Source organism: Corvus hawaiiensis, chromosome 19 (genome assembly GCF_020740725.1).
Source record: "Corvus hawaiiensis isolate bCorHaw1 chromosome 19, bCorHaw1.pri.cur, whole genome shotgun sequence".
Classification (NCBI taxonomy): Eukaryota; Metazoa; Chordata; class Aves; order Passeriformes; family Corvidae; genus Corvus; species Corvus hawaiiensis.
In genome coordinates, this window is record NC_063231.1 from 6,348,053 (window position 1) to 6,373,098 (window position 25,046).

Below are 25,046 nucleotides of genomic sequence, written 5' to 3' on the forward strand. Positions count from 1 at the left end.
ATCCAACTTTCCATTTACAAAGAGAAACTATTTTCCTTCTCATCTGTGGATATTTTGGCAAAGAAAACTTACCAGTAATATTGAGGTTCTAAATGGAAGTTATGCAAAAGAACAACAAAAAGAGCCAGGTGCACTCCTGTGGTGGTCACCTTACCCCATGCTCCAGCCTCTGGTCCTTCACCTTACCCCCAGCTGCCTGGTTCTTCTTCCACCTTCCCTGGCAGTGGGAGCAGAGCTGGCATGGGGAGCTGGAGGGACTGGGAATGGGCTGCTCTTCAATTCTTTCTGAGCTGTGACAGCATTTCAGACTTCTGCCAGCAGAGCACTGAGCAGAGCTGCTGCCCTGTAGGTCCAGGGATCTCCAGTCTGGAGTGGGAAGGGGGTACCCTGAGAATGGCTTGTACTGCAGCTTCCATAAGAGGGCTGAAGCCATAGAATCACACCTTGGTGTGGGATGAGGGCCTAATTTAGTGAAATCAGACCGGCTGACTTAGGGAGGATGAGGGCATGAAGCGGGAGATCCTTCCCTGGGCGCTGAAACACCACGAGTGTCTGTCCTTAAAACCTTCTAAGCATCACAGTGCTCTGGTAGTACTGCTGGGAATGGTTCCTATGGAATCACACTTCATATCTTAGCAGAGACTGTGGTCAAGAGAACTTAAACGGTGGGAGATGTTAAGGAGCTCCTGAAATCTTGAGGAAGATTACTAGTTTTCATCTTCTGCTCTGAAAATTCCTGGCAGTGTTGGCAGGATACTGTATCCATGGCAACGTTGTGCTCAACTTCTGCCTTAAGCTGCACACACGTGCATGCACAAACAAGTCACTGGTGGTGCGTGGTGGTGGCAGATGGGACAGGTGACACTGCTGCCAGCATGGGTCAGGGCTGGGCTTTGTCTGCTCAGTGTTTCCTCTGACAATCCCACAGGCACCCTGATTGCCGGTGTCAGCGCCTTCAGGAAGTTGTCAGGTTATGCCCTATCCTAAATTTGATTTGGTTTAATGCAACTCTAATTTTTTTTTTTTTTTCTGAGAATATTCGTAATTAACATTACACTGACTTTTTTTGTTGTTTTGTTTCAGAGCTACTGTAAGTGTGTTAAATGTGTTTGCATTATTGCATAACCTTTTGTGCTTACTGGGTTTTTTGAGGATTTTTTTTTTTAATAATTACACGCTAGGATTGGGTCAGTGTGGAAATCAGTTTTTCCTTGTAGCTATTAGGAAATTCTTTCATAATAGGATTTATTCAGATTGAAAAGGAGAATATAATAAAGGGATAGCATGGCAGAAAAAGGCTTGAATGAGATCTAACAATAAAGATGTTCAGGCATGCACTCTAGGAAAGAGATTTGGGGAATTGTGATGAGATCTTGAGGCTATGAATCCAAATGCAATTTAAGAAGGAAAAGCCCAATCACATTATTTTTCTGTCTACTCTGACTTTTAAATAAAATTAGCTCTTGGAAAAGGAAGTTGAGGGAAAGGCTTTCTTAATTTTTCTTCTGTTTCCTTGTCTGTACTTCATTCCCCTAACTTGTGCTTCTATTGTAGAATGTCTTTGTTTTCTCTTTAGTTATTTCCTCTCAAACTTAGTAAATACTGTTTAAGATTTTGGAAATAATTTGAAACTTTTTTCCCCTTAATGAGGGCAGCTCACATAGGAGTAGCCTTGTTTCAATAGAGCTGTGTAAGATACCAATAAAGTAAAAACTGTCACTGTATCAAAATGCATGTGGTGGATGTGCCTCAGAAAAAGTACATCAGTTAATCTCTTGCTTCTTTAATGTCGATGCTGGAAATTGCTTAGCTGTCATGCCTTCTTCAAAATTGTGTGGTTTTATCCTACTTCAGATTTTTTGATTATAGCAAAACTATTATGTAACAAGTTTTTTGTATATGACAGTGTCAAATTAGTCACCTTTCTATCTTTCAGCATTTGTACAGACCCTATTGCCATAGTAACTGAGCTCTTCGTAATGGTTAATGTATTAATCCTCAGAACAGCCCTGTGAGCTGAAGAGGTATTCCTGCTTCACACGGGAGTCATGGACTCATAGGGGAGCTGAGTGATTTATGGATAACCCCACAAGCCAATGAGAGCAGAGAGCCTCTCATTCCTGTTCCTGTGGTATAAGTGACCTCTTGGTTGAACTGTCTTTTCTCTGCCCAGCTTTCTCAAATGAATGAATTTTAGTAGAATTGGCTGCAGCCATCTGGAATGTGCTGATTTGCATATAAGATCCCTGTGGCTGTCAGTGTTCAGCGCATCAGGCTTCATGCACTCTGAAGATACCAAGGAAATTAAATGTGTGGACGGCTCCTGTGTATTCTCAGTGGATCATGAGATAGATGTTTTTTTCTTCCTGTATATCACAATACCAAAAATTGGCCAGTTTTGATTATACCAATGCTCATGTAATTGGCAATACATGGCTCATGTCTGTGCTGATACATCAGTGCCTTAGAATATCTGCTATTGAAGACTGACCTGTGAAACTTTGTAAGCTTGACTTTGAAATCTTTGCATTCGGAACATTCTGATATTCTTTGGTTTTTTTGTTTTTGGTTATTTTTAATTTTTAGACAGAACATAGTTCCCAAGTGGAAAGGAAACGCCGAGACTCGTTCGGGATGTTTGACGGTTATGATAGTTGTAGTGAGGACACCAGCAGCAGCTCCAGTTCAGATGAGAGTGAGGAGGAGGTTGCTCCTTTGCCATCCAGTCTCCCAATTATCAAGAACAATGGGCAAGTTTATACTTATCCAGATGGCAAATCTGGCATGGGTAAGTATGTGCTGTGTGAGTGCAAGGAGTTGGATATTGATGGGATTTAGCCTGTGCTGGGTTGTGAGGGTCCAATCCTGAATGTTGGTCCCAACTGAAAAGGGACCAGAGCAGCTGAAGGGTTTGGGTTGGTTGGTTTTGGGAGGGGGAACTGCTAAACTGAAGTAAGAGAGGGTTTGAATCCTGCTGACAGGGAAGAAATAGTATGGGAACATCTGCCCTCCTCTCAAATGTGTTGTGTGTATCTGCACATGCATGTGTGTGTTCTCATGTGCATTGGTTTTATTCTTGGAGCTTTGAGGACAACGTCAGCGTGTTCTCTGTGCCAGGCATGCCTTCTCTCTGCCCTTTATTACATACACAGTATGTTTAAATATATTTCTTCCTATTCTAGGAAAACTTAATTACTGCTACTGTGTAAAACCTGTTAGTGTATACCTGTTCACTCCTCACTAGCTGTGAGCTGGAGGATACTAGGAAAATAAATCTAAATTTCTTTTGTTATCAGGGAAAAACATTCTTTGTGAAATCCTAGTGGTTAGTGTAGAGCTCTCTCTGGGCAGAATTTTGGTATTGTCTCACTGGCATTAGTTGGTCTCTAAGTCTTACTCATCATGGAAAACACCGTGGGTGATGCTGTCCACCTCTGAAACATGATTCCAGCCAGAAGAAAACTTTGGTGGGCTGGGATACTTGGGATATACTAATTTATGAATCAAACAAGAGATCTGGTTTTATTTCAGGTTGGAAGTGTTAAATATTTAGAGGAAATCAGGATTGGCAGGCCCAGATTCAAAGCAGATGTTTCCTTGAGAACAGTGAAAAACCAGAAATCGGCTTGAGCTGCTTTAGCTGGATCATTCATTTGCACCAGGGGTGAAATTAATAGGGAGCAGAAAGAGGCACTGTTTCACCGGTGAACTTGAGGTTCCTGGCATTTCACTGACATCAGTGGTGGTGTTCTAAATTTTAAATTATTCTCCTGTGCAATTCTCTTTGGGGTCAAACCCTCAGATACCATTTGATGGTGCCACATCCAGTACCTTAATTCTGTCTTCATCATTCTGAATTCTTACTGTGATTTTTAACTACGCTCTTAACATTTTGGGGATTTTTTTCTCTCCTCTGATTAGCTACATGTGAGATGTGTGGGATGGTTGGCGTCCGGGACGCTTTTTACTCTAAAACCAAGCGCTTCTGCAGCGTGTCGTGCTCCAGAAGCTACTCCTCCAACTCCAAGAAGGCCAGCATTCTGGCCAGGCTTCAGGTAGCGGTACAGACACCGTTTTTTTTACATCCTTTCTGTCGTCTGCGTGCTGAAATTGGGCTTTTGTACAGATGGCTGCATGTTTTAAGATAAGTTTCTTGGGTTTGAGGGTTTTCTTTATAGAGCTGCAAAATAGTGGTATGTCCGTTCACTTAAAATATTAATTGAATGATCACTCAGGCATTTTTGCAGTGTTCAAGAAAAGATAGAGAATTGTCAAGAAATATCATTATACCCTGTCTCAAATTCATTGCAATAAATGCCAAGAGATTGCATTGCTATAAGTTAGATTAAAAGTTCTTCCTTTTGACTTGCTTTTAAGAGATATCTTTTTTTCAGGTAAACAACAGTGAACCTATAATGCTGTTCAAGTTGGAATAGTAGTACAAACCCCATCTTTTGGACATTCCTTACTACTGGTTTTTAAATTTATTTTGTAACACATGTAGTTGTGTGATACTTAGTCTCTGTGTACTTCTAATTTTAGTTTAAATCTGCCAAAGATAGCTACAGACCTGTGGAAATTTCCTGATGAGAGTTTGAAAATATGTTATTTACTTGGGTTGTTGGGTTTTTTTAGGGTAAACCTCCGACAAAGAAGGCTAAAGTTCTACAAAAACAGCCCTTAGTGGCTAAATTAGCAGCATATGCCCAGTACCAAGCAACTTTACAAAACCAGGCAAAGACAAAAGCAGGTAACAACATATAACCAGAGCTGAGAAAAAAAATAGTGAAAGATTTGTGCCTCATTAGCAGCTTCCTAACTAAAATAACTTTTCCTTAGCAGCTGTCCCTGTGGAAGGTTTCAGCTGGGGTAACTACATCAATAGTAATAGCTTTACAGCAGCTCCTGTTACCTGCTTTAAACATGTGAGTATTTCTCAGTTTGTGCTTTCTGTCTATGTGTGTATGAGTGACTCCATGGGAGTTCTTGAATTCATTTTTCCAAAACATTCATATCCAAGTATCTTTCATGATCTATGAAATATAACTGTTAGTATGTATCTGTCCTTTAAAACCATTCTGGATGCCATCAGTTACTTTCATCATATATATACTCTCATAAACAAAAATCTGAAATTTAAAAAGTTAGTTTTCTTTGTATTAGTTTAAAAAGTTTCAAACAAAAAGACATTCTTTAATGACTGAGGAAATTGGAGGATGGGGAAAATATTTAGGACCATCTGTCTTTAATGTGTTTGTAAAATTCCAATAATTAGGCATTGTTTAAAATATTGTCAGTACTTTCTGTCTCTTAAGAAAAAGCTTGGACAGAAGGTGTTTTCTCATCATATTTTTTAATTTGAGCAACTGAAGTGTTCTGTGTTACAAAATTTTTGTTTTGCTCAAAATTATGTGCTGAAAGTTACAATCAAAACAAACATTTTGCTTCATGGAAGTTGTCCATGAGGGAGAAGAGACATATTTTCTCTCCAGCTCAGGAATTCCTGCTGAGCCCTGTCAGCTCATAAACCAGTGGGAGTTGAGGGCTCCTGGCAGTTGGCACTTTGTGAATAGTACCCTTTATGCTCAGAGGCCTCAGCTACTTCCCAGAACAGAGCCTTGCGTTAGGAGAACTTGGGGAATTTGTATCAAATTCCGCGTGCTCGAGTCAGCATGTTTGCACTTTGCTTTCACAGCTACGTACATGTAATAAGTGATTCCGTAAGTCCATATCAAAAAGTGGCATTTGATAACAGGGGCTGTGCTATTGTACCAACAAATGCCTCAGGATGGGTGGCATCCTCAATTAGAGACAGCTGCAATTGTCAGGTCACTTGTAAATTATGCTCCAACATTCCATTTTATTAAAAGGCGTTGTATGGTCCCTTCTCACTGCTTCATTTGTTCAGCTGCACAGTGCCCCAGTAATGTGAACCAAGACCACACTCATGGGTACGTTGTACCTTGAAAATTTTCACAAGATAATGGCAACAGTGCTACCAAGTAGCCTGAAAGTTGTTGCTTTTCTGTCCTCATTTTCCTTTTTCGTACAAGTGAAATGCAAATCCTACAGTTTTCTTTGGAGATTTCTACTTCTTTGGTGGATATGAGTTAGTGTCATAAGGGTATGATTTGCTTTTAACTTTACAGTAATTATTTCTTTGAAAAGTACATTATTTAAACCAGTCAGAGTCTGAAAAACACATCAGTGCTCTCGTTAGATCCTTCTTTGTCCCACTCTCCACTGATAATTAAACAATATTCTTTTTTTCTTTCTGGAAAGATTATTGCTGTTTTCTGTGTACTGTATTGCTTTGATTTGTAAAAGTTTTTATTAGTTGATGTTTGTTTATCATCTAGATTATGGATTTCGTACACCTGTACGTATGTGATGGAAGATATAAAGCTTATTCTGGTCAAGACCAAAGTTTTGAATTGACAGTAAAATCATGGCCTATCTACCCTTGAGTTCATTATTCAATAAAATACATCGAATTTACTGGTTATACTGGGTGTACCTGTATGGATATTTGATAGGGAACATTGGCATCAATATTAAAGAAAATTTAAGGGAATTATGACATGTGAGATTTGGCTTATTAATTATTTTTTTAATAACCTGGCATACTTTAGTATCTCAGGTCTGATGTAGATTTCCCACATCAGGTTTTCTGTTGTTTTGGTTTTTTTTTTTTTTCCCCTGGGGATTTATTTCTTCTTCAGTTTAAAATAGTTACATTTTAGAATTAAAGTATCTAAATCTTGAAAGTTCTCTCTCTTTATGAATAATTAATTTCATAGTATTTTGATGTGCTTTTTGTGCTTCCGTGTTACCTTTATTCCAGACTTGAGTAACACTAATGAAATTCAGTATCAATAATATGGCCATGCCCATGACTTCAGAGTTCAGTAAACAGAAGTAGGGAACTGCTTTGTTTTATGCTTTCCTACAGGAAGCCCATGACAATGCCAGAATTCCCATTTGTGCACCTTGCAGCCTCTTTTTTTTTTTTCCTTTTTTTTTTTTTTTGGTCAAATTGCATTAATCAGGCACACAGCAGTAGCTGCTGCAAGGAGGAAAAACTCAGTTTAATGTTTTTAATATTGAGTTACAGCTTAGTCACATACGGTGAGCTCATTGCTGACCTGAATTCTGCTTTTTCTCATCTAAACACTTTTTATTCTTTTCTACAGTTGCTCTTATTAGTTCAAACTGTTCCTACAACTGAAAGCAAGTTACAGTGGTTTGAGTTGTTTTTCAATACTACTTATTGGACAATTTCATGCACAATTAAGAGTAATTATTTATGTTCACTCTGTTGCTAGTGAGAGGCACATTTCCTGAAGTTCTTTATTCCAGCTGAATTTTATTCTGAGCCAAAATATTTTCATTCTCTTGGTTTCTTGTGTTTTTGAACTATATCCAGTGTGATTTAAGGGAGCATTTCCAGGATGCTACACTGGGTGGCAGTGCTCTGCTTTGAAGGTTTTTGTTTAAACCCTTTTGCACATTGACTCCTCTGGCATTACCTGTTCTTGGGGCACTGCTCACACACGAAGTTTCAGCATTCCATACAATCCAGGATTTGGTAGCATCACCATCAGGATTTGCCATTAAAATCCTGATTTAATTTAAAGTCTGGAATCATGGCAGTGTTGATGCCATCCAAAACTTTTAGAAGCCACTTATTTAAGCCATGTGAGCTCTTTGTCCAGCTGTGTATGTGGGGATACTTGGCCTTTAGGTGCTCCTGTCAAACAGGCCCTTCCTGACTGCACCTTACCTTGCAGAGAAGGCCCTTGGTGCTCAGAGATAGACCCTCCCAGGTCATGTCCTGAAGCAGGAAGCCAGGAACCAGCTCTTCCTTGTTTGAGAGTGATGTGAAGTGGATCTCTTCGTCATGAGTCTGAAAGGTAAATTTGTTCTTACCTGTAAATGATGGTTCTGCTAGTTCACACTATGCCAATCCAGACTGCAGTCACCTTCCAGCCAGCAGATAAATAAGACTTAACACTTCTCTAGTGCTTTCTGAGTTTTTAAAAGCACTCTTCAAACATTGATTGATTAAACAGATGAGACAGAGGAGAGATGAAGAGAGATGGCTGTCACAGCCCTGGTTTATCCAGGTCTTTCTGCCTTAACAATATCCCTAATGAGTGAAGGAGACCAAGATGGTGCAGTGTAGGTGGTGTGCTGTAAACCATCCCTCAGGACAGTACCATTGTCTGGCATTTCAGCAGTGATGCTGCACAGGATGGCTTCCTTCTTGAAGGGGTGAGCCATATGGATTGGTGTAGGAGAACTAGCAGAACCAATGTTTTCACAGACAAGGACAAATTTAACTTTCTGCTATTTCCCTCTATACCAATCCACATTCTAGAAATGAAAGTTCCATTGTAGGTTGATGTCAGAAGAAGTGTTTTGATATACTTTTCTCTCTGAATCAACTGAATAGATGAGCAGGCAGTAAAACTTATTTCAGTTGAGTGCAGCTGGATTATGAAATTATTCAGCACTGCTATTTTTGATTGTTTGGCCTCATCTGTATCTCTGTACAAGGCAACAAGATTTGCTAAAATAAGCAGATTGAAAAGTTTATTTCCCCAGTTCAATTCAAAAACCTACACATGTCAATTTAGAGAGGGTAGTGAATATGGGATGGGACTTAAGTTGTATCTACATATTTTGTGTGTGAAAATAAGCCATCATCTTTTCAGTTGGATTTTTCTCTGGCTGCCAGTTGGCAGAAGAGAGCTCTGTGGTCTAGACTGGTGTAGATGGGTATAGCAGAACATGAAGAGACCAGGCTTCAAGAATAAAAGCTGGCATACCTACATTTCCTTTAGGAGTTAAAACTGGTTTTAAGTTTTGTATAGTCTCAAATACTTCAACTAGTGAAGGGTTTCCCTTTGTAAAATAAGTTCAGCTTTTAGTGCTGCTAGTGGCAATTGCTGATTGCCAGCAAAATTCCAATATTGTCATTTCCAATCATTCAAGATTTATCCAGATTTCTTCACTTGTAGCTCTCAGCAAAAATTCTGTGCAGTTGGAGGCTATTCCCACTGAGTGGTTCAGTTCTCTGGGTTTGCAAAGAGCTTTGTAAATGAGACATGGTGCAGAGCCAGAGATCCCTCCTTCAGTTCTCCCTGTGATAGCTGGGTAATCTCTGAACTGATAAGAATTTATTTTTCCCAAATTAATGTGACTGTTTTTCTAAAACCCAAAATACGAATCTCTCTCTTCTGGGTAGTCTCAAGTTTAGTGCAGACTGAATAATTTGCTAGCTTGTTACCAATATAACTTCATTTGAGTTACTGTTAAAAATTTAGGTTCTTCAGCACTGTGCATTTCTGGTATCTACAATACCATCTTGGACTGACATTTCATGATGCTCTGTTCCACAAAATGTTCTTCTGAAGATAGCAAACTTAATGTAATTTCTATCACCATCTTCTGCAAACCCTTACGAGTTCATCAGGCATGTATTCCTTCTTGTTCCTAACATATTCCTCATACAGGGCAGTGTGAGGGATCTTGCTGTGCCTTTCCTTCTGGTGTTCATTAAAAAGGTGCCACTCAGAGCCTTCTGTTCTTTTTGCCTGCTCCATGGAGGGATCACTTGCAGGTGATGTGAAAGCCTGTTCCTTTGAGAGGATGCGAACCAGTGGATGATAAACCCCACCATAATAAATCATCAGAATAGATTCAAGAAATAATTTTTAGGCATTCTTCCAGCAGCATGCCTGACTTGCAGAATTTAAAGGTTTTGATGTCTGTGCTACAGGTACCATAGTTTTCTTGCAAGTAGAATTGCATAGGAATTCCACCATTCTCACTAACATCTGTAGTTTGTTCCTAATTGAAACATCATAGATAAAACTGACCTGTGAGAATGTACAATTTGTGCTTAACTGATATTCAAACTTGGAATGCTATAGGTTTTTTCAGTAAATACACAGGAATAATTGGATACAATTACAGTGTTATGCATAAGCATCAAATCAAAACCAAAGTAGGTCCTCATAGAAACAGTGGTTTCTAACCATATGTTTGTTATGTGTATATTGAATATTTTATCTTTTTAAGTTGCTTGTAGAACACTGAGATAACAAAAAATGAATATTTTCACATGGTGAACTGGTGACTTTTTAACCCCAACCTTGACAGGCACCCATGGGGACTTGCTGGGGTGATATTGCAGAAGGAGTGCGAGTGGAGGTTCCAAACACTGACTGCAGCCTACCTACCAAAGTCTTCTGGATAGCTGGAATTGTAAAATTAGCAGGTAAATGTGTTTTAGTTGAAATTAAAATAATCAAAGAACTGTGTGAAGGGATCTAATAATTTAGTCAGTGATCACCTGGTGAGTGTAATGCTGGCACTGGTCAGGTTGGCAGAGCTGTGTCTGTAGGTTACAGACACACACTGTAGTGTTGTCACTGTTCTACACAGCTGTAGTGTTGTCACTGTTCTACAGTGGCTTCAGTGATGCTTGAGAATGTCTATCCTTGGTTTTTTTTTTTTAATATTGCCTCAGAGTGCAGTAAGAGCAGTGCAGAGCAGATGGACTGTATAAGAGCTGGCAAGAAGCCTCATTATACAAATCACTTGTCTTGCTAAAAAGTTAGAAATTCAAGGTGGCAGATCTAAGATATGAAAAAGCAGATACTGTACGTAATTAATTTTGTCCTCTTACATACAACTCCTAAAGGTTTATAGTTCAAGAATTTTAATTAAATTGACTTACATGATAATACATGCACATTTATCAAAGTAATCTATTCTGTGCATTAATAGCATCCTGAAATGTGCCATAAAAACAACTTGCTATAAAAAAATTGGACAAGAAATATTAATACATATTTTATAGTCTTGTTTAATTCTTGTGGGTTTTTTTAAATGCTTTCTTTCAGGCTACAATGCTCTGCTGAGATATGAAGGCTTTGAAAATGATTCAAGTCTTGACTTCTGGTGCAACGTTTGTGGGTCTGACATCCACCCAGTTGGCTGGTGTGCAACCAGTGGGAAGCCCTTAGTTCCTCCTCGAAGTATGTAAATAGTCGCCTTACTGACTCATGTCAGAGTCTCTTTATTAGACTGAATTTGCTCATGGTCCAGATATCAAGTATTCTTTTGCCATAACAACTCTTTCAACAGTTATGAATTAATAATTTTGACTTTTGGAAAAATAAGGGCTTGACTGATGCTGAAGTGTTTCTTGGAATAGCCCATCTGATGCGACTCAAAGCTTTTAAGATCAGGGTGGCAGCAGTTAGCTAATCAGTGATGGGAACATACACTGATTTAATTTATACTTTGTTATTAAATTCTTTACCCTGACCCATAAACCTAATTTTGGGTAGCATTCATTCTCTAAAGAGGCTTTTTGTCATTACTGTCATGTAGGTGTTTTAATAAGTCATCTGGGATTTCTTCTTCACATATTCCAGACTCTAATATTGTCTCTAATGGACAAAATTAAATATCAGTGGCTTATTTTTTTCCCCTTCGTTTGCAACAGCTATCCAACACAAATACACAAACTGGAAAGCTTTTCTAGTGAAACGACTTACTGGTGCCAAAACACTTCCTCCTGACTTTTCTCAGAAGGTAAGGCTGATGCAGTATCAATGATGTTCTGTAAAGAAAATTGCACCAGTGTGAAGAACTGAAATATTTTACAGTGGCACATTACCTTCTCTTGAAGGTGATACAGTAGTTTCTTCCCTTAGATACAGTTTTCCTTGGAATCCCTTCTCCAGTTATGTCCCCACTTGTCAGTATGTATTTGGAAAACTGCTCCAGAAAAAATAGCTTTCTTTAAAAACTAGTTAGTCTATTTTAATTTTAAAATACCCCATTTAAAAAATCCACAGAAAACCCAGAAGTGCTCATGAGTTACCCTATGATATGTAAGAAAAATGAAAAGTGATTTTTCTAATTCAGGAATGATTTTTATCATGCACTATTTCAAGAAACTGAACAGAATATGTTAATATAGCATGGATCTAGAAGGAATGAAGATCATACTTTTACATCTTAGTATTTTTCACCTGCTCTGGACTATTTTTTTTCTCTTAGTCATGTCTTCAGGTGTGGCAGCTGCTGTATAGTGTGCTGTAAGTTTACTTACCAATATTGTGAGATGATGTTGCATATAGTTCTTAGTAGAAATATGAGACTTGACTTGTTGTTTTACACTGTATCTAATGTTTAAAAAACAACCAAAAAGCCTTTCTGCAGTTGTTAATTTTTATTTAAAAATTGGCTCAGTTAGAAGCCAAATTAAGTTGTCAAGATCTCAGTCCTTTGGGGGAGGTGGTAATGAAAAGGGCAAATGACAGATACTGATTTTTAAACACAATCAATTTTCACAAAGCAGATTAACATCTATTTCCATTCTCTTCCTTTCTTTTGGAAATACTTTTGTCAATGGCCAGCTTTAATTATGTTGAAGGTTTGTTTTCCATGCCTTATAATGAAGTATTTTAATCCTGTTTTTAAAATGCTGTATTTTGAGTGGATGACAAAACAAGAACAAAAAGTCTTGAGATTTTTCTTGTTAAAATTGTTTCTCAAGGTAACTTCACCCATTGTTAACAACTGAACAAACTTTCATTATGTCAGTGGAAAATTCCTTGAACTTGTGAGGGAATTGTATCTCATCTTAAGGGATGACCTTGAAACAATTGAAGTACTGTAGGATCTATTCTTAGTTTTCTGAAACATTTTGTTACAATGAAGTAGAAGAGGAATAATTTGTGTCATTTCTTCAGGTTGATTCAAGTACTTGAATTAAATTACAAGTGCATCAATACTGTGCTTTAACAGACAGGAGGATATAAAGCAGAGGATATTCTTACAGAATGTGTTGTGTTGCTTCAAGGTGTCTGAGAGTATGCAGTACCCTTTCAAAACTTCCATGAGGGTGGAAGTGGTGGACAAGACGCATCTCTGCCGGACAAGGGTGGCGGTGGTGGAAAGTGTCATTGGGGGCCGCCTGAGGTTGGTGTATGAAGAGAGTGAGGACAAAACTGATGACTTCTGGTGCCATATGTACAGCCCACTCATTCATCATATTGGCTGGTCTCGAAGTATAGGACACAGGTTCAAAAGATCTGGTAAGTTTGGTTTGGGTTAGAGGTGTTTTGTGGGCACTGTTGGCTGGGAGGAGTCTGGCTTAAGCAGTTCTGTTGCTTTGTACAATTAATCAAACTATTTTGAATAATGACATTTTAAAACATGTAATGCGGCCCAGGGGTTTTATCCATTATATTACACTCAGGAATTTCAGTTAAAATTATAATTAACTGTATTATACACCAGTGGAAAAGCCACAATAACCTTGAGGTTGATTTGTAGTATGTTGATATTTAGAAGATTCAATGATAAACAAAGGTCAACAAAATGTAGGCAGAAAAACCTCAAGCATGGTAAACGTCACTTTTCATGCTGATACCTGGAATTACAGCCCTGCTCCACAAACTCCTAGTTTCTTCACATCTAACTCCTTTTTTTGTACAACGTGACATGGACAAGTATCCTAGTAGATACAGAATTTCTATTTACTTGCAAGTTTAAGGACTGTCTAATATTTTATATTGCAGTATTTACATGATTTAGAGGGCGTTAGGAGATGGGCAGGGAAAGTGAAGTGACAGCCTAATAGAAGGGACACAATTAAGGCCCATGCTACCTAAAATACAAAAGTAATTGTAATTTGAAATAGTTAAGGTTTCTAAACAAAAAAAAGTCTGGGTTTTTTATTATTTGTTTCTTGTCAGAAACAGAATTTCTGTAAGGCATTTCACAAGGCTTCCCTTCAGGGAAAGGCCTTCAGTTTTCCTAATGATTCAACTTTCACTGAAAACATTTATAAACAGATAGATATAGATAGATATATTTCAAGTGATTGTGTAATTATATAAAAATATATAGAGAAATGTAATTTTCTGTCATAGCATAGTGCAAAGTAGTTTACCTGCCAATTTTTTGCAAAAGCTTTTATGTAATACTTTCATCAATTTTGCAACATAATCAAACGGTCTTGTAAATACTGGATATTGGGTTTTTTTCCAAAAATTATGTTTGTGTTATAGAGGTAGCTCAGATTGAAGTCAGCAAGGAAAATGGATGGATTATGTCCTCCTGATTTTTGTGGGAGTGTTGCTAGAAACTGTGGGCCTTCCACACCACTGATTGTATGGTACTGGTTAATATATTCAGAAAAACATATTGTTTGCTCTGTGAACAGAACTTCTGAACAATATTATGATACTATTATTATTCCCTGTAGATATTACAAAGAAACAGGATGGACATTTTGATGCACCCCCACACTTATTTATGAAGGTGAGTTCAGTAGCTAGAACACTCTTTGCAGAGTTGATTGAGGACTTTTAGTTCCTGTTGTGTGTAAACCAGACCTGAAACTATTTACATCCTGGCCCAGTACAAGCATTTCTGCTTTTATTACCCAATCTGACCTCCTTGATATAAGCAGAGGTGGTAGAACAGGTATTTCAGTCTGTTGTTTTGGCAGTGTGGGGGTGTGTTTTGTTCCAGGCTCATTAAATTCTTTGTTTCTGCTGCTGTTCTGTGATTCTTCAGGTAAAAGAGGTTGATGCAGCTGGAGAGTGGTTTAAAGAAGGAATGAAGCTGGAAGCTATAGACCCCCTAAACCTTTCAGCAATATGTGTGGCAACTATCAGAAAGGTAAAAAAGCAAATGTGCATTTTTGGGAGGCAGAGAGGAATCCTTTTTCACTAACCTTTATTCGGGCTTGAAACAAAAAGCATGAAACCAAAACCAGTGCAGTTCATTCACACAGTGAATGGGGTATGTCTGTTAATTGTTTATATACAACTGCTATGAAAACATGCTCATGTAAATTTGACTTTAGTCTCTGGAAATTCAGCCTTACCTTTACTTAGAATGTATGTGTGAGATGAATTTGCAGGAAAATCTTCTGCTAATTATACCAGTTTTGCAACTGTTCAAAACCAAACCTCATCTTGCTGACTTGCAGAAGTCTATGAAGATATTTTAAGGCTGTCCTTCTTTCTTAGCTTGATTGAAAGGGAGCCAATCCATGTGAAATCTGCTTTAAAAGAGAAAATGTAAAAAGCAGCTTAGCTGAATTGTTTAACCTTTCCAGTGAGGAGGAGTATGGTTATGGTTTTGAGTAATGGTATACCGAATATCCTTGCAAGATGAAGAATAGACTGAGTTATAAAGCTTTAGAAATAGAGCTGATGTTCGCAAGAAAAACAAACTGGAGATCAGAAAAAGGAAATGTTGATCTCATAACTTTGCAGTTATCAGAGGTACATGTGACAGTGGTATTCACAATCCTGGAGACAGGTATGATTTGGAGGGATTTTTGTTATAATTGAATGTCCTTCTAAGTGTGCTTCCATTATTATTGAGTTACTTTCACTCTTTTGAAACATGGCATGCTTTCTTTCTAGCCTTCTCACCCAGCTGAAGGTATTTAATGTGGAATTTTGTTTCTCTTTACCAAGGTGTTAGCAGATGGCTATCTTATGATTGGGATTGATGGCTCAGAAGCAGCAGATGGGTCTGATTGGTTTTGTTACCATGCCACTTCCCCTTCTATTTTCCCTGTTGGTTTCTGTGAAATTAACATGATTGAACTAACTCCACCCAGAGGTACAGGTAGCATTCTGACACCTTTTATTGTGAATATTGCTCAGTGATATTGTATGTGCCATATGCTTTGTTTCTTAACTCAGCCTACAAAATTCAGGTCACTTTTTAGAACTTCCTTAAGTCTGAAACAAATACAACAGCTTTACTTTGAAGTGATCTGAACCAGAGGTAGCCAACTCTTCATTTAGAAAAAGTTTGATTATTGGCTGAAATAATTTGCATTTGCTGTCAGAAATTCAGGATTCCACTAAGTCAGTGGGAAGTGTAGGAATCACTAAAAAGGCTATTCCAAAAGTGTAACTGGTTGAGAAGTCCTAGCCACCAAAACAATTAATGAACATTGTAAAGAATCTTATGCTAATTCACAATACCAGTCAATTTTTGGAAGGCTATACATAAACTTGAGTTTTAGGGATGTACACTGAATAAACCCCTCTGTGAGGAAAAGCTCTCTGTCCACAAGCACATGTGCCTACAGAAGACTTTGCCTCCCTTTTCCCATTTTTTGCCTTGGTCTGGCACTTTTTAAGAGGATTATAGCTGTATAACAGCAGATGACGATAATTTTCTATGGCTTTTTCCCTCCATTCTCATTCTTGCAGGCTTCTACTTGTATTTAATGAATTATTTCTCTAGGTAATAACTACAGTGTAATGCAGCATGCAGAAAGTAATTTCATATCATTTTTGTTGTACAGTAACAACTCTGTCTCCTTAGAGTGTGTGGAAAGTGCAGTTATACAGATACAGTTTTATTTTTCAGTCAGCTCATTTAGTGAATTTATTGCCTAGAAATTCATGGGCACAAGCATCCCTCAAAAATCTGAGGTGCAGAGACTCTTGCAATAGAGATACTTTCATAAGAGGAAATGCTTGTATATCAATACATATCAATCATTTTAGAAACACATATATGAAACTGATGAGACAGAATAGGAGAAAAACCTGCCTTTGGTGATGAGACTTTACCTCTTCACTCTTCAAACACTGCTTTCAGAATGTGGGTTTTGTTGTTAGCACATTTATGATAATCAGTGTTTTTCTTGTATCACGGCAACCTAATTCTTTACCTCCATGTACATTTTCCCTTTTACTGCAGTTTTTCCTAAGTCCTGTGTCATCAGTGAGAGGTGATTAGAAGTCACACGTGCAATAGTCTAATAGTCATTTGGAAGAGGAATTACCAGCAGTAAAATACAGAGCATCATGCACATTAGCATTTTTAATAGGATCAAAGTGATCAAAGCTCCTTAACTCTAATGAGGAGGGTATTCTGCTTTCCAAATTACAGGCTGGAAAATGGACAGTTTCTTAATTCTGCCTGGTCTGACAAGGCCCACGTGCACATTTCTTGTGTGTGATGAACTTGAGTACAAGTATCTTGGTGTAGCAGAGGAATGTTACATTGAGAAGAAAAGCATTAATATGCAGAACTGATATAGTATTGCCCTTACTAATTAACTCTCCAGCTGCATCTGTTCATGGAGATATTCCATAGCCAGTATGAGCACTCTTATCCACATTGCATTTAGCACTGTGGAAACCTCAGTTGCTGTGAAATCACTGGACTTTGCAAAGCTCATTCCTCCCAAACATCTTCATCCCAAGCTGAAATCAGTAGAAGATGAAGGCTTAGGCACTTTGAGGGATGGGATTGAATTTTGGGCTGTGAGTACTGAGTGTGGCAGCCCTGAGCTGCAGCCCTCTGCCCCCACAGAGGTGAGATCCAGCCCTGTGCTGTAGTTCCCATGCCATGCCCACTGCACTGCAGATTTTCAGCATGTCCATCACTGCACACTGCTGCAGAGAAACCCTCCAAGCTGTTGTTGCCCCAGCTAGAATTAAAAAATTATTAGTTTAAGCAGTTGTTGAAGTTGCCCAATGGAAAAGATATTCCTATGTTTTATGCATATTCAGTAGCAGATACATATATTTTTGAGAGATTATTTTCTTCCCTTTATAATAGCTTTTAGAAAATCCTCTTATTTTCCATATTACTGCTATTTCTACCCTTATTAAACTTTTAAAATGTCCATGTTTATCCTTACCATTCTGTTCCTGACAATTCAAGTGTTTCAATAGTGAAGCTATTTCCCCACAGGGAAGAAACTGGATGTGCTTAATTCCATTATCTGTTCTGGGTCATTTGTGTAGGGCATTTGTAGAGATCAAGAATCTGCATGGACAAAAAACTTTCAGTTTAAATGATTAATCTTAAATGATCCCTTTTATGCTACCCAGTGCTTCATTCTTCCTGTTTGTTGCAAATGGGCAATGTCCAGGTGACTGTCCCTTAGACCAAAGCTCACAGAGTGGAAGTTTCCGTTATTAATGTTTGACTTCTTTGTTGTCTTTTTAGCTGTAACACACTCCCAATGTGCAATTTTTTGCTGTTTTTCTTACACCTGAAGTTTGCAGTTGGTGTATGAAAATGTTGTTTAAAATTCACAGGTTATGCAAAACTCCCTTTTAAGTGGTTTGACTACCTCAGGGAAACTGACTCAATAGCAGCACCAGTGAAGCTCTTCAATAAGGTAATAAAAATTGTACATGCTTGTACCGGAGTTAGTATTTTCTTTCTATTTTTGCATAGTGCATGGGATGGACCCATTTCATTAAATACAGTTTTGAAAAACTGAGACTAGAGATAAGAACCATTTGAGTAAACAAAAGTTGGTATCTCTGAAATGTTAGACAGATGCAGAGGTGCAGGAAACTTCATCAGTGATACTTAGTTTTTTTCTATATTAAGTTGATTGAAGCTCCTGTTTCAGCACTGTGCTTAAGCTATCTTAACATGTCTTAATGAACATCTTTACTGATGTTTGCCTTGTTTGCTTCCCCAGGAAGTTCCAAATCATGGGTTTCATGTTGGCATGAAACTGGAGGCTGTAGATCTGATGGAGCCCCGTCTGGTGTGTGTGGCCACAGTGACACGCATTATCCACCGGCTTCTGAGGATACACTTTGATGGGTGGGAAGATGAATATGATCAGTGGGTGGATTGTGAGTCCCCAGACCTGTATCCTGTGGGATGGTGTCAGCTGACTGGGTACCAGCTGCAGCCTCCAGCACCGCAGTGTGAGTCCTGCTTTGTCAATAGTAGAGATGAATTTCGTGGGGGCTCAGTCTCCTAACCTTTTCCAGTTAGCTCCCCAGGCATAACAAAAATAGAACAAATCCTTGCTAATGCCTGAAAGTGCTAATTCACAGTTCTAATCTCTCCCACTTTGATTTTTAAAGTACTTCTGAGGTTTTTTTTACTATTTTTCAATGCCAGAAGATGCTGGTTTGATGCAGGGAAAAAGCCTCTTACTTGTCAGTTCTGGAGGAGATCGCTGAGAATTTATATTGCTTTAAGACTGCCAGTGTATCTGTTTCACCTCCTGAATTTTGTAGAACTCAGCCTGTGCAGAAGCTGTATCTAATTTATTACATCACAACTTGTCCTGTCAGATCAAGTGATAATAACTGCTAACTGGGTCTCAAGAGCTGTTGTTTAATGAGAGGGTAATGAGAGAGTTCATGTTAAGTAGTTTAGTGCAAGTTCGTTTTCCACAATAAATTTCTGTCTTTGTTCTGTCACTAAGGAGAAATTCTGTAACTGTGTAGCAGTTTTGATGCATTCTGAAGTGTTTATTTTTTTAAATAATAAGCAGAAATTTTGAATTCTTCTTTTTTTGCAGCATCAAGAGATAGCCAGTCAAGTTCATCCAAACAGAAGAAAAAAGCTAAATCGCAACAGTACAAAGGACATAAGAAAAGTGGGTGACAAAGCAGTGTTTGCACCTTTCCTGTTGTTTTAAAGTTTGTGGTCTCTGCCTAAGTCCCTGCTCTATTTGGAAATGTTTGTGTCTAAACAGGTGTTATGCTTAAAGGTGCAGTATGCCATAAAAGGAGCTTTTTCATTGAGAATAACCATTTTTTATAACTTGTGATAGGGCAGATGTTGCTCATAATAATAATCTATGAATTGTAGATGGACAATGGTTAAAATATTTTTGTATTCTGACATAATTTCAGTTAAATAATATATTGCCTGTGTAGTTGTACTGCCTTGTACAAAATACTCAGGTATCAACACAGTTTTCCCTCTGCTCTCTGTAACACAGGTGGAGGAATAAGAACCAAGTTACTGGGATCAGAAAGAATGAGGTGTAGAAAATTTGAATCATCATCTAACTGGCTCCTCTTTAAGACAAAAAAGCCACTTATTTGCCAAAATTTTTGCCTTAGGCATCTGCGTAAATTAGGCTTTTATATTATTACTTTCAGAAACAAGCAGCCCTGCTGTATGTGGCTGTTCTTGTCACAGTAAAACACACTAAGGACATTATTAAGAATCTGAAGTGTTCAGGTTCTTTGCACAGTAGTTGATTCCCTTGGAATCAAATTGTCAAAATATCAAATTAGCTTGATTAATTTAGACTTGTTTCCAGAGTGTTTTGTTGTTGTGTAGAACTACTGTGAGGAATTAAAGCCTTGCCTTCCTGGTAAATTTGTGAATGGATCTATTAAAGCCAATTGGAACCTTCTTCCCCAGTCATTGAGAATACAACCTTTGCTGTGTTGATCTTTGGGCATGAAAAAAGTTAGCTGGTGAGTTTCACAGATAAACCAGGTGTCTGGGAAGTTCTTAGAACCTCTTGCTAAGTGCCTCAAACATTGCACTGGTTTTTCTTTTTGCTATTGGAGGAAATAAACAGTAAAACAAACAGTAAAATCCAGATCCTTTTCAGAAACTTGCAGCAGTATTTTTTAAAATAGAATTCAGGTACTAGAAAACTCCTCATTTGAGAATATCCAGGGAATGTGAGTGCTGTTGCCTTAAGCTAGGGAAATATGGCCCTATGGTTAATTACCTTTGTGTAGGACCTGTTTTTGGATAATTCTGCACTGTCTGAGCAGATTTTGTTTATAAAGCTGTGCTAGACCATTGTACTCCTTGCCTTATCCCTTTCCTAATACCTCTGCTAGTTTCTTGCTACCCCTCTTACAGTTAGTGTGACCCGAAGCTGGAAGATTAATTCCTCTTACTTAGTGCCATAGGAAGCTTTAGTCTAGCTTTAGAAAACTTAGTCTAGGGAAATTACTCACTAACCTGAGGTAAATGTTGGCTGTGGAAGCAAGGAAAACTTCTGACTGTGTTCTGGGCTGTTTGCTCAATACTAAGAAATCCTCTTGATCACCAGAAGATGAGAGAACAAGGTCATGAAGAGTTAGAGCTGGTTGCCTCCTACATGGGTTTTTTCTAAATAGGTTATGGCAGTGGAAGTGCTGAGTCACAGGAACACAGGAAATAGCACTAAAAATGTCTTCTGAAGCTTTTTCTTGTTCAGCACTTGTAAATGAAATAGAAGGTTATTTTGTAAAGGATTTCAGTCACAAAACCATATAATGCAGCAGTGATGTTTTTATGGTACCATGTAAAGTCACCACAGATGATTGATGAGAAATTCTGTGTATGTTGTAAATTAGATTAGTTTTAGCAGGGCAGGGTTATTTCCACACATTTTTCTCAAGTGTTCACAACACAGCCCAGGATGTCGTTGAGTCATTCTGCTGTGTGTAATGATGCAGATTTCTGCTGCAGTGTCCCCTCCTTCCTGGGAGCACTGGGAGTGCACATATTCTTTGGGAAGCAGAACTGATGGCATCGTAAACACTTTGGGAATGCTGCTGGGGATATGTGAGAATCTCCCCCAATTCCCTTTCCAGTAGTGTTTGTTTCAGTGAGTGGGGTTTTGTACTGTGTGCCTGCTGCTCAGATGGCTGTGCAGGTGAATTCTTGAAGGGTAACTTGCCAGCATGCCTGGACAATTAATTAATCATGAAGGACGCAATATCTGCTGGTATTGTCTGCTTCCTCTTGGGTATATGTATCAGAATAAGGTTACTGAAATCATAATCTGACCTCCATATTTTCAAGGCTGGGATTCTGTAGACACCATTCTGCCTCATTAATCTCTCTAAAAGGCTCATCCTGAAGTTGTCTTATAAGAAGAATATTTGAGCATATACCTTTAGCATATGCATAATCAGTTACCTTTTCAGGACTGAGCTTTTGTTTGTCTATCCGACAGTGCTGATAGGACTGAAGCATCAGCAGCCACAGTTTTGATGTAGCTGAAGACACTGATTTGTGTTACAGATCTTGTACCCTCAATACCACAGAGAACATGCCTTGGGCACAGAATGGGAGCATCTTAGTGGTAAAGGAGAAACATGGTAATTTGTATGGGAAATGTTTTAATAACATTTTTTCATGAATGCAGTGTTTAATAATTTGAGGGCATTTTAGAAGTTTTTTTCTACACACTGAAATGGTTATTTCTGTTACAGTAAGGCACTGTAAAAATGGGGAATACCATTCTAAGGGAATTAAGAGTATATATTTTTAGAGGTGCTAAACTTTGTCTGGAGAGAATTATTTCCCCAGAAGCATCCTTCTGTCTCTTAGGCACACACACTGAAACAACTGCAGCCTCACAGAGCCAAGATGTCTTGGGTGTCCAGGCAGAGGAATGTGTGTGACTGTGCAGTGTAGCTGCAGCAGAAGTAATTCACAGCACTTGTATTTCATTGATAGAGCATGAAATAAGTAGGTCATGGTATTAAGCAAGGGCCTTGAAACCCTACCAGCACCCTCTAGAATTCAGGGACTACAATGTGGTTGTTGAGAACAATTTTCCCAGTAATAACTGAATAGTGCCATTGTATGTGCCCTGGTTTTCCAGAATGGGTGAATATCAACCAGAGCCATTTCTCAGTGAACAGAGTTGCCTGATGCACTTTAACTCGAGCGTTTATTTTAGTTTGACTTGATGTTTAGAGAGGAAGATACCAGTTGGGAAGAAACCTGTCAGTTTGTCCAGCCCACCCATGGCAGGTGAGGTGCGGAGGAGCTTCTCTGGGGATGACGAGTTGGTTCCTCCTCCATACCGAGCCCTTCCAGCACAGACAGCCCCCGAGGCCTTCCAGCCTCCCAGGAATAGCCAGGAGTTCAGTCCCAGCCTCCAAACAGGTAACTGGTCACAGCAGTGTGTCACTGCAGAGTGGGGAGCTATGGTCCAGGGTGTCATGTGCTGACTCATCCAATCTTTCTTTTTTCCTTTTTTTTTTTTTTTTTTTTTTGCTTTGAATTTTAGTTGTTTTGGTTTTTTTTCTGTTAGAGAGCTTTTCATTCTCGCTGATGCACCACGTCACTGAATTAATCATAGCAGAGGGTTGCAGCTGCTTTAGAACTTCAGAGGAGGGAGGCTTTGGTGTGGGTTACTGAGAATCCCAGAGGGGCTCTGCAGAGTGTTAAAATACAAAAATGCACTCTGGTAATGTGGATCTGGGAATATTGGATGTAAGTAGGTCATTAGTGTGGATTATCCTTTGCAGAGAAAATAACGATACGCGATAAATAAACATTTTTGTCTTTGTATTGGAAAAAAGCAGTTATCTGGGAAAAATATCTTTGGAATGTGTTATTTGAAATTTTGTGGATTACTAAGAAAATATATTTGAAACAGTGTAGTTGTGCATCTGTATGACTGAGCAGAGAGAAACTCTTAAAAATTAATCAGTAGTATTAAGGAAGGCGATTAAAATTTTGAACTTATTTAAGTATAGTTTGCATAATGTAAGCAATCTTCAATTATACAAGTTCACTTCAAGGATCTGGTAGTTTTTTCTATTCCTTTCTCCTAATATCTGTGGCAACATAATGCAGCAAATTATTGCTAACAAATATGTTGTGGCAATAAGCTGTCAGACGGGCTGGATGATGCTCTCCCTGCAGGACAGTTGCCAGGTTGATAGATTTAGCTTCAGATTTGCTTGATTACTCCCTTAAGCTTGCCTTAGTCTGCACTTAAGCTTGCCCTGTCAGCACTCTCTGCTGACTCTGGAATACATCCAGAACAGTTTCTCTTGTCCATGTGTTATCCATTAACAGACTGGGGGAGAAAGAACCCACATGCCACCTTTAGACCCTGAGGAAAACCTTTACTCTCTTCTGCACACCTCTTAACACTTCTCAAGGACCCCTTTAGTGTCACTTCATGTTGCTACTGGTGTGTACATGCTGTGTTTAACAGAGCCTTTGATGCCAAAGGGAAGGCTTGCTTAGGGGAGAGTGTTCTGGAGCATCTATTTCTGCCCAGTTGTTCTTTTATTCCAAATCTACACCTGCATTGCATTTCTATAGTGCAAAGACATACACAGTCTGAATTTCTGTGTCATTAGATCTCACAGTTCCTATGAAACACCTGTGTTCCTTGGTTTCTGATACTCAATGCTTTCTGTGATCAGTTGAGGGGAACTTTTCAACCCTGAGTTTTGGTAAGGCTGGACAAAATTCATTTTGTTTGTGGTGTAGCCATGTCATTGTCCAAAGGTGTTTGTGTTTATATTGAAACCAGCAAGACCACACCTTTTCAGTCTCTAGGAAGGAGGCATAACCTTGATACCATCTAATCAGTTTAGAACACGCTTGAGATTGGCCAGAACTCATTAATTACATACATATTCCTCAGCATCATTCATTGCCTGATGTTGCAGTAGCTGTAGGACAGATGCAGGGGATGTTTGCAGGGCTTTGAATGGAGTTAGTGTAAGGTTAGTAACAAAGCAGCATCTGCTCTGAAATGTCCTGTCCGTGGGAGATCTCAGTAAGGTTCAAACCCAATTCTTTCCCTGTTTGTATTGTCATGAGGACAGGAGAAAGGTTCAGCACTTCTTCACCTTGTTTGTATGGAGTGGTTTTGCTCTCTAGCAAGTTCCTGATGCTGCTTTAGGGTGCATGAGTACTTCACATCTTTCAGTCATCTGAAATGATCTCTTTAAGCACTGAAATTCACCTGTTGGACTGTTTCACTTTTAAAAAGAACCTACAGCCAACCTGGCAGAGGAGGAGATTGTTCCCAGAGATTCTCCCAACTCTGGAGCATATTGCTCCATTCATATTGGTTTTGAGAGGTTTGAATGTCATAGCACCAGACACAGTCTGTGTCCTGGCAAATCACTGAGACAACGTAGAAAGGGAGTACCTGGCTCATCTGCATCCCTTTTCCTTTAGTTGGATGACTTCCACTAGCTTTCCTTTTTCTTCTTTCAAGTAATTCAGTGTGTAGCTGTAACTAAGCTTTTCTGATGGAGGATTGTAGTTAAAAGCTGTATAATAGAAACAAACTGAATGTCAGGACTTTGGTTTAAATGAGCCAAAGACAATCCAAATCATGGCAACTGCTGTTACTCCTGTACCTGCAGGAGCTTCCTGCTGGGGGGAGAGAAGGGAAACAATGTGCATGGTGGGTTGGTTTGTATCCCTGACCTCTGTGTAGCCTTTGCTTAAGGTATTGCAGCATAGCCAAGTAGCCAATTGTG

General features: G+C 38.8%; 1 protein-coding gene across 13 annotated transcripts in view; it reads left to right on the forward strand.

Moving 5' to 3' along the window:
• The window catches only part of MBTD1 (mbt domain containing 1), a 35,209-nt gene that overhangs the window by 5,083 nt on the left and 5,080 nt on the right, over positions 1 to 25,046 (forward strand). For 7 of the 13 annotated variants that reach the window (XM_048324173.1, XM_048324184.1, XM_048324186.1 and 4 more), the window contains 14 exons: positions 2,587 to 2,788; positions 3,922 to 4,061; positions 4,636 to 4,750; positions 4,840 to 4,925; positions 10,168 to 10,285; positions 10,914 to 11,048; positions 11,522 to 11,610; positions 12,887 to 13,121; positions 14,297 to 14,352; positions 14,611 to 14,715; positions 15,525 to 15,678; positions 18,123 to 18,205; positions 18,518 to 18,752; positions 19,358 to 19,435. In XM_048324173.1, coding sequence (XP_048180130.1) covers positions 2,587 to 2,788; positions 3,922 to 4,061; positions 4,636 to 4,750; positions 4,840 to 4,925; positions 10,168 to 10,285; positions 10,914 to 11,048; positions 11,522 to 11,610; positions 12,887 to 13,121; positions 14,297 to 14,352; positions 14,611 to 14,715; positions 15,525 to 15,678; positions 18,123 to 18,205; positions 18,518 to 18,752; positions 19,358 to 19,435 — 1,831 coding nt within the window. The remainder of the gene's footprint in view (positions 1 to 2,586; positions 2,789 to 3,921; positions 4,062 to 4,635; positions 4,751 to 4,839; positions 4,926 to 10,167; positions 10,286 to 10,913; positions 11,049 to 11,521; positions 11,611 to 12,886; positions 13,122 to 14,296; positions 14,353 to 14,610; positions 14,716 to 15,524; positions 15,679 to 18,122; positions 18,206 to 18,517; positions 18,753 to 19,357; positions 19,436 to 25,046) is intronic. The other 6 variants (XM_048324175.1, XM_048324177.1, XM_048324174.1 and 3 more) reach the window with 6 other exon arrangements.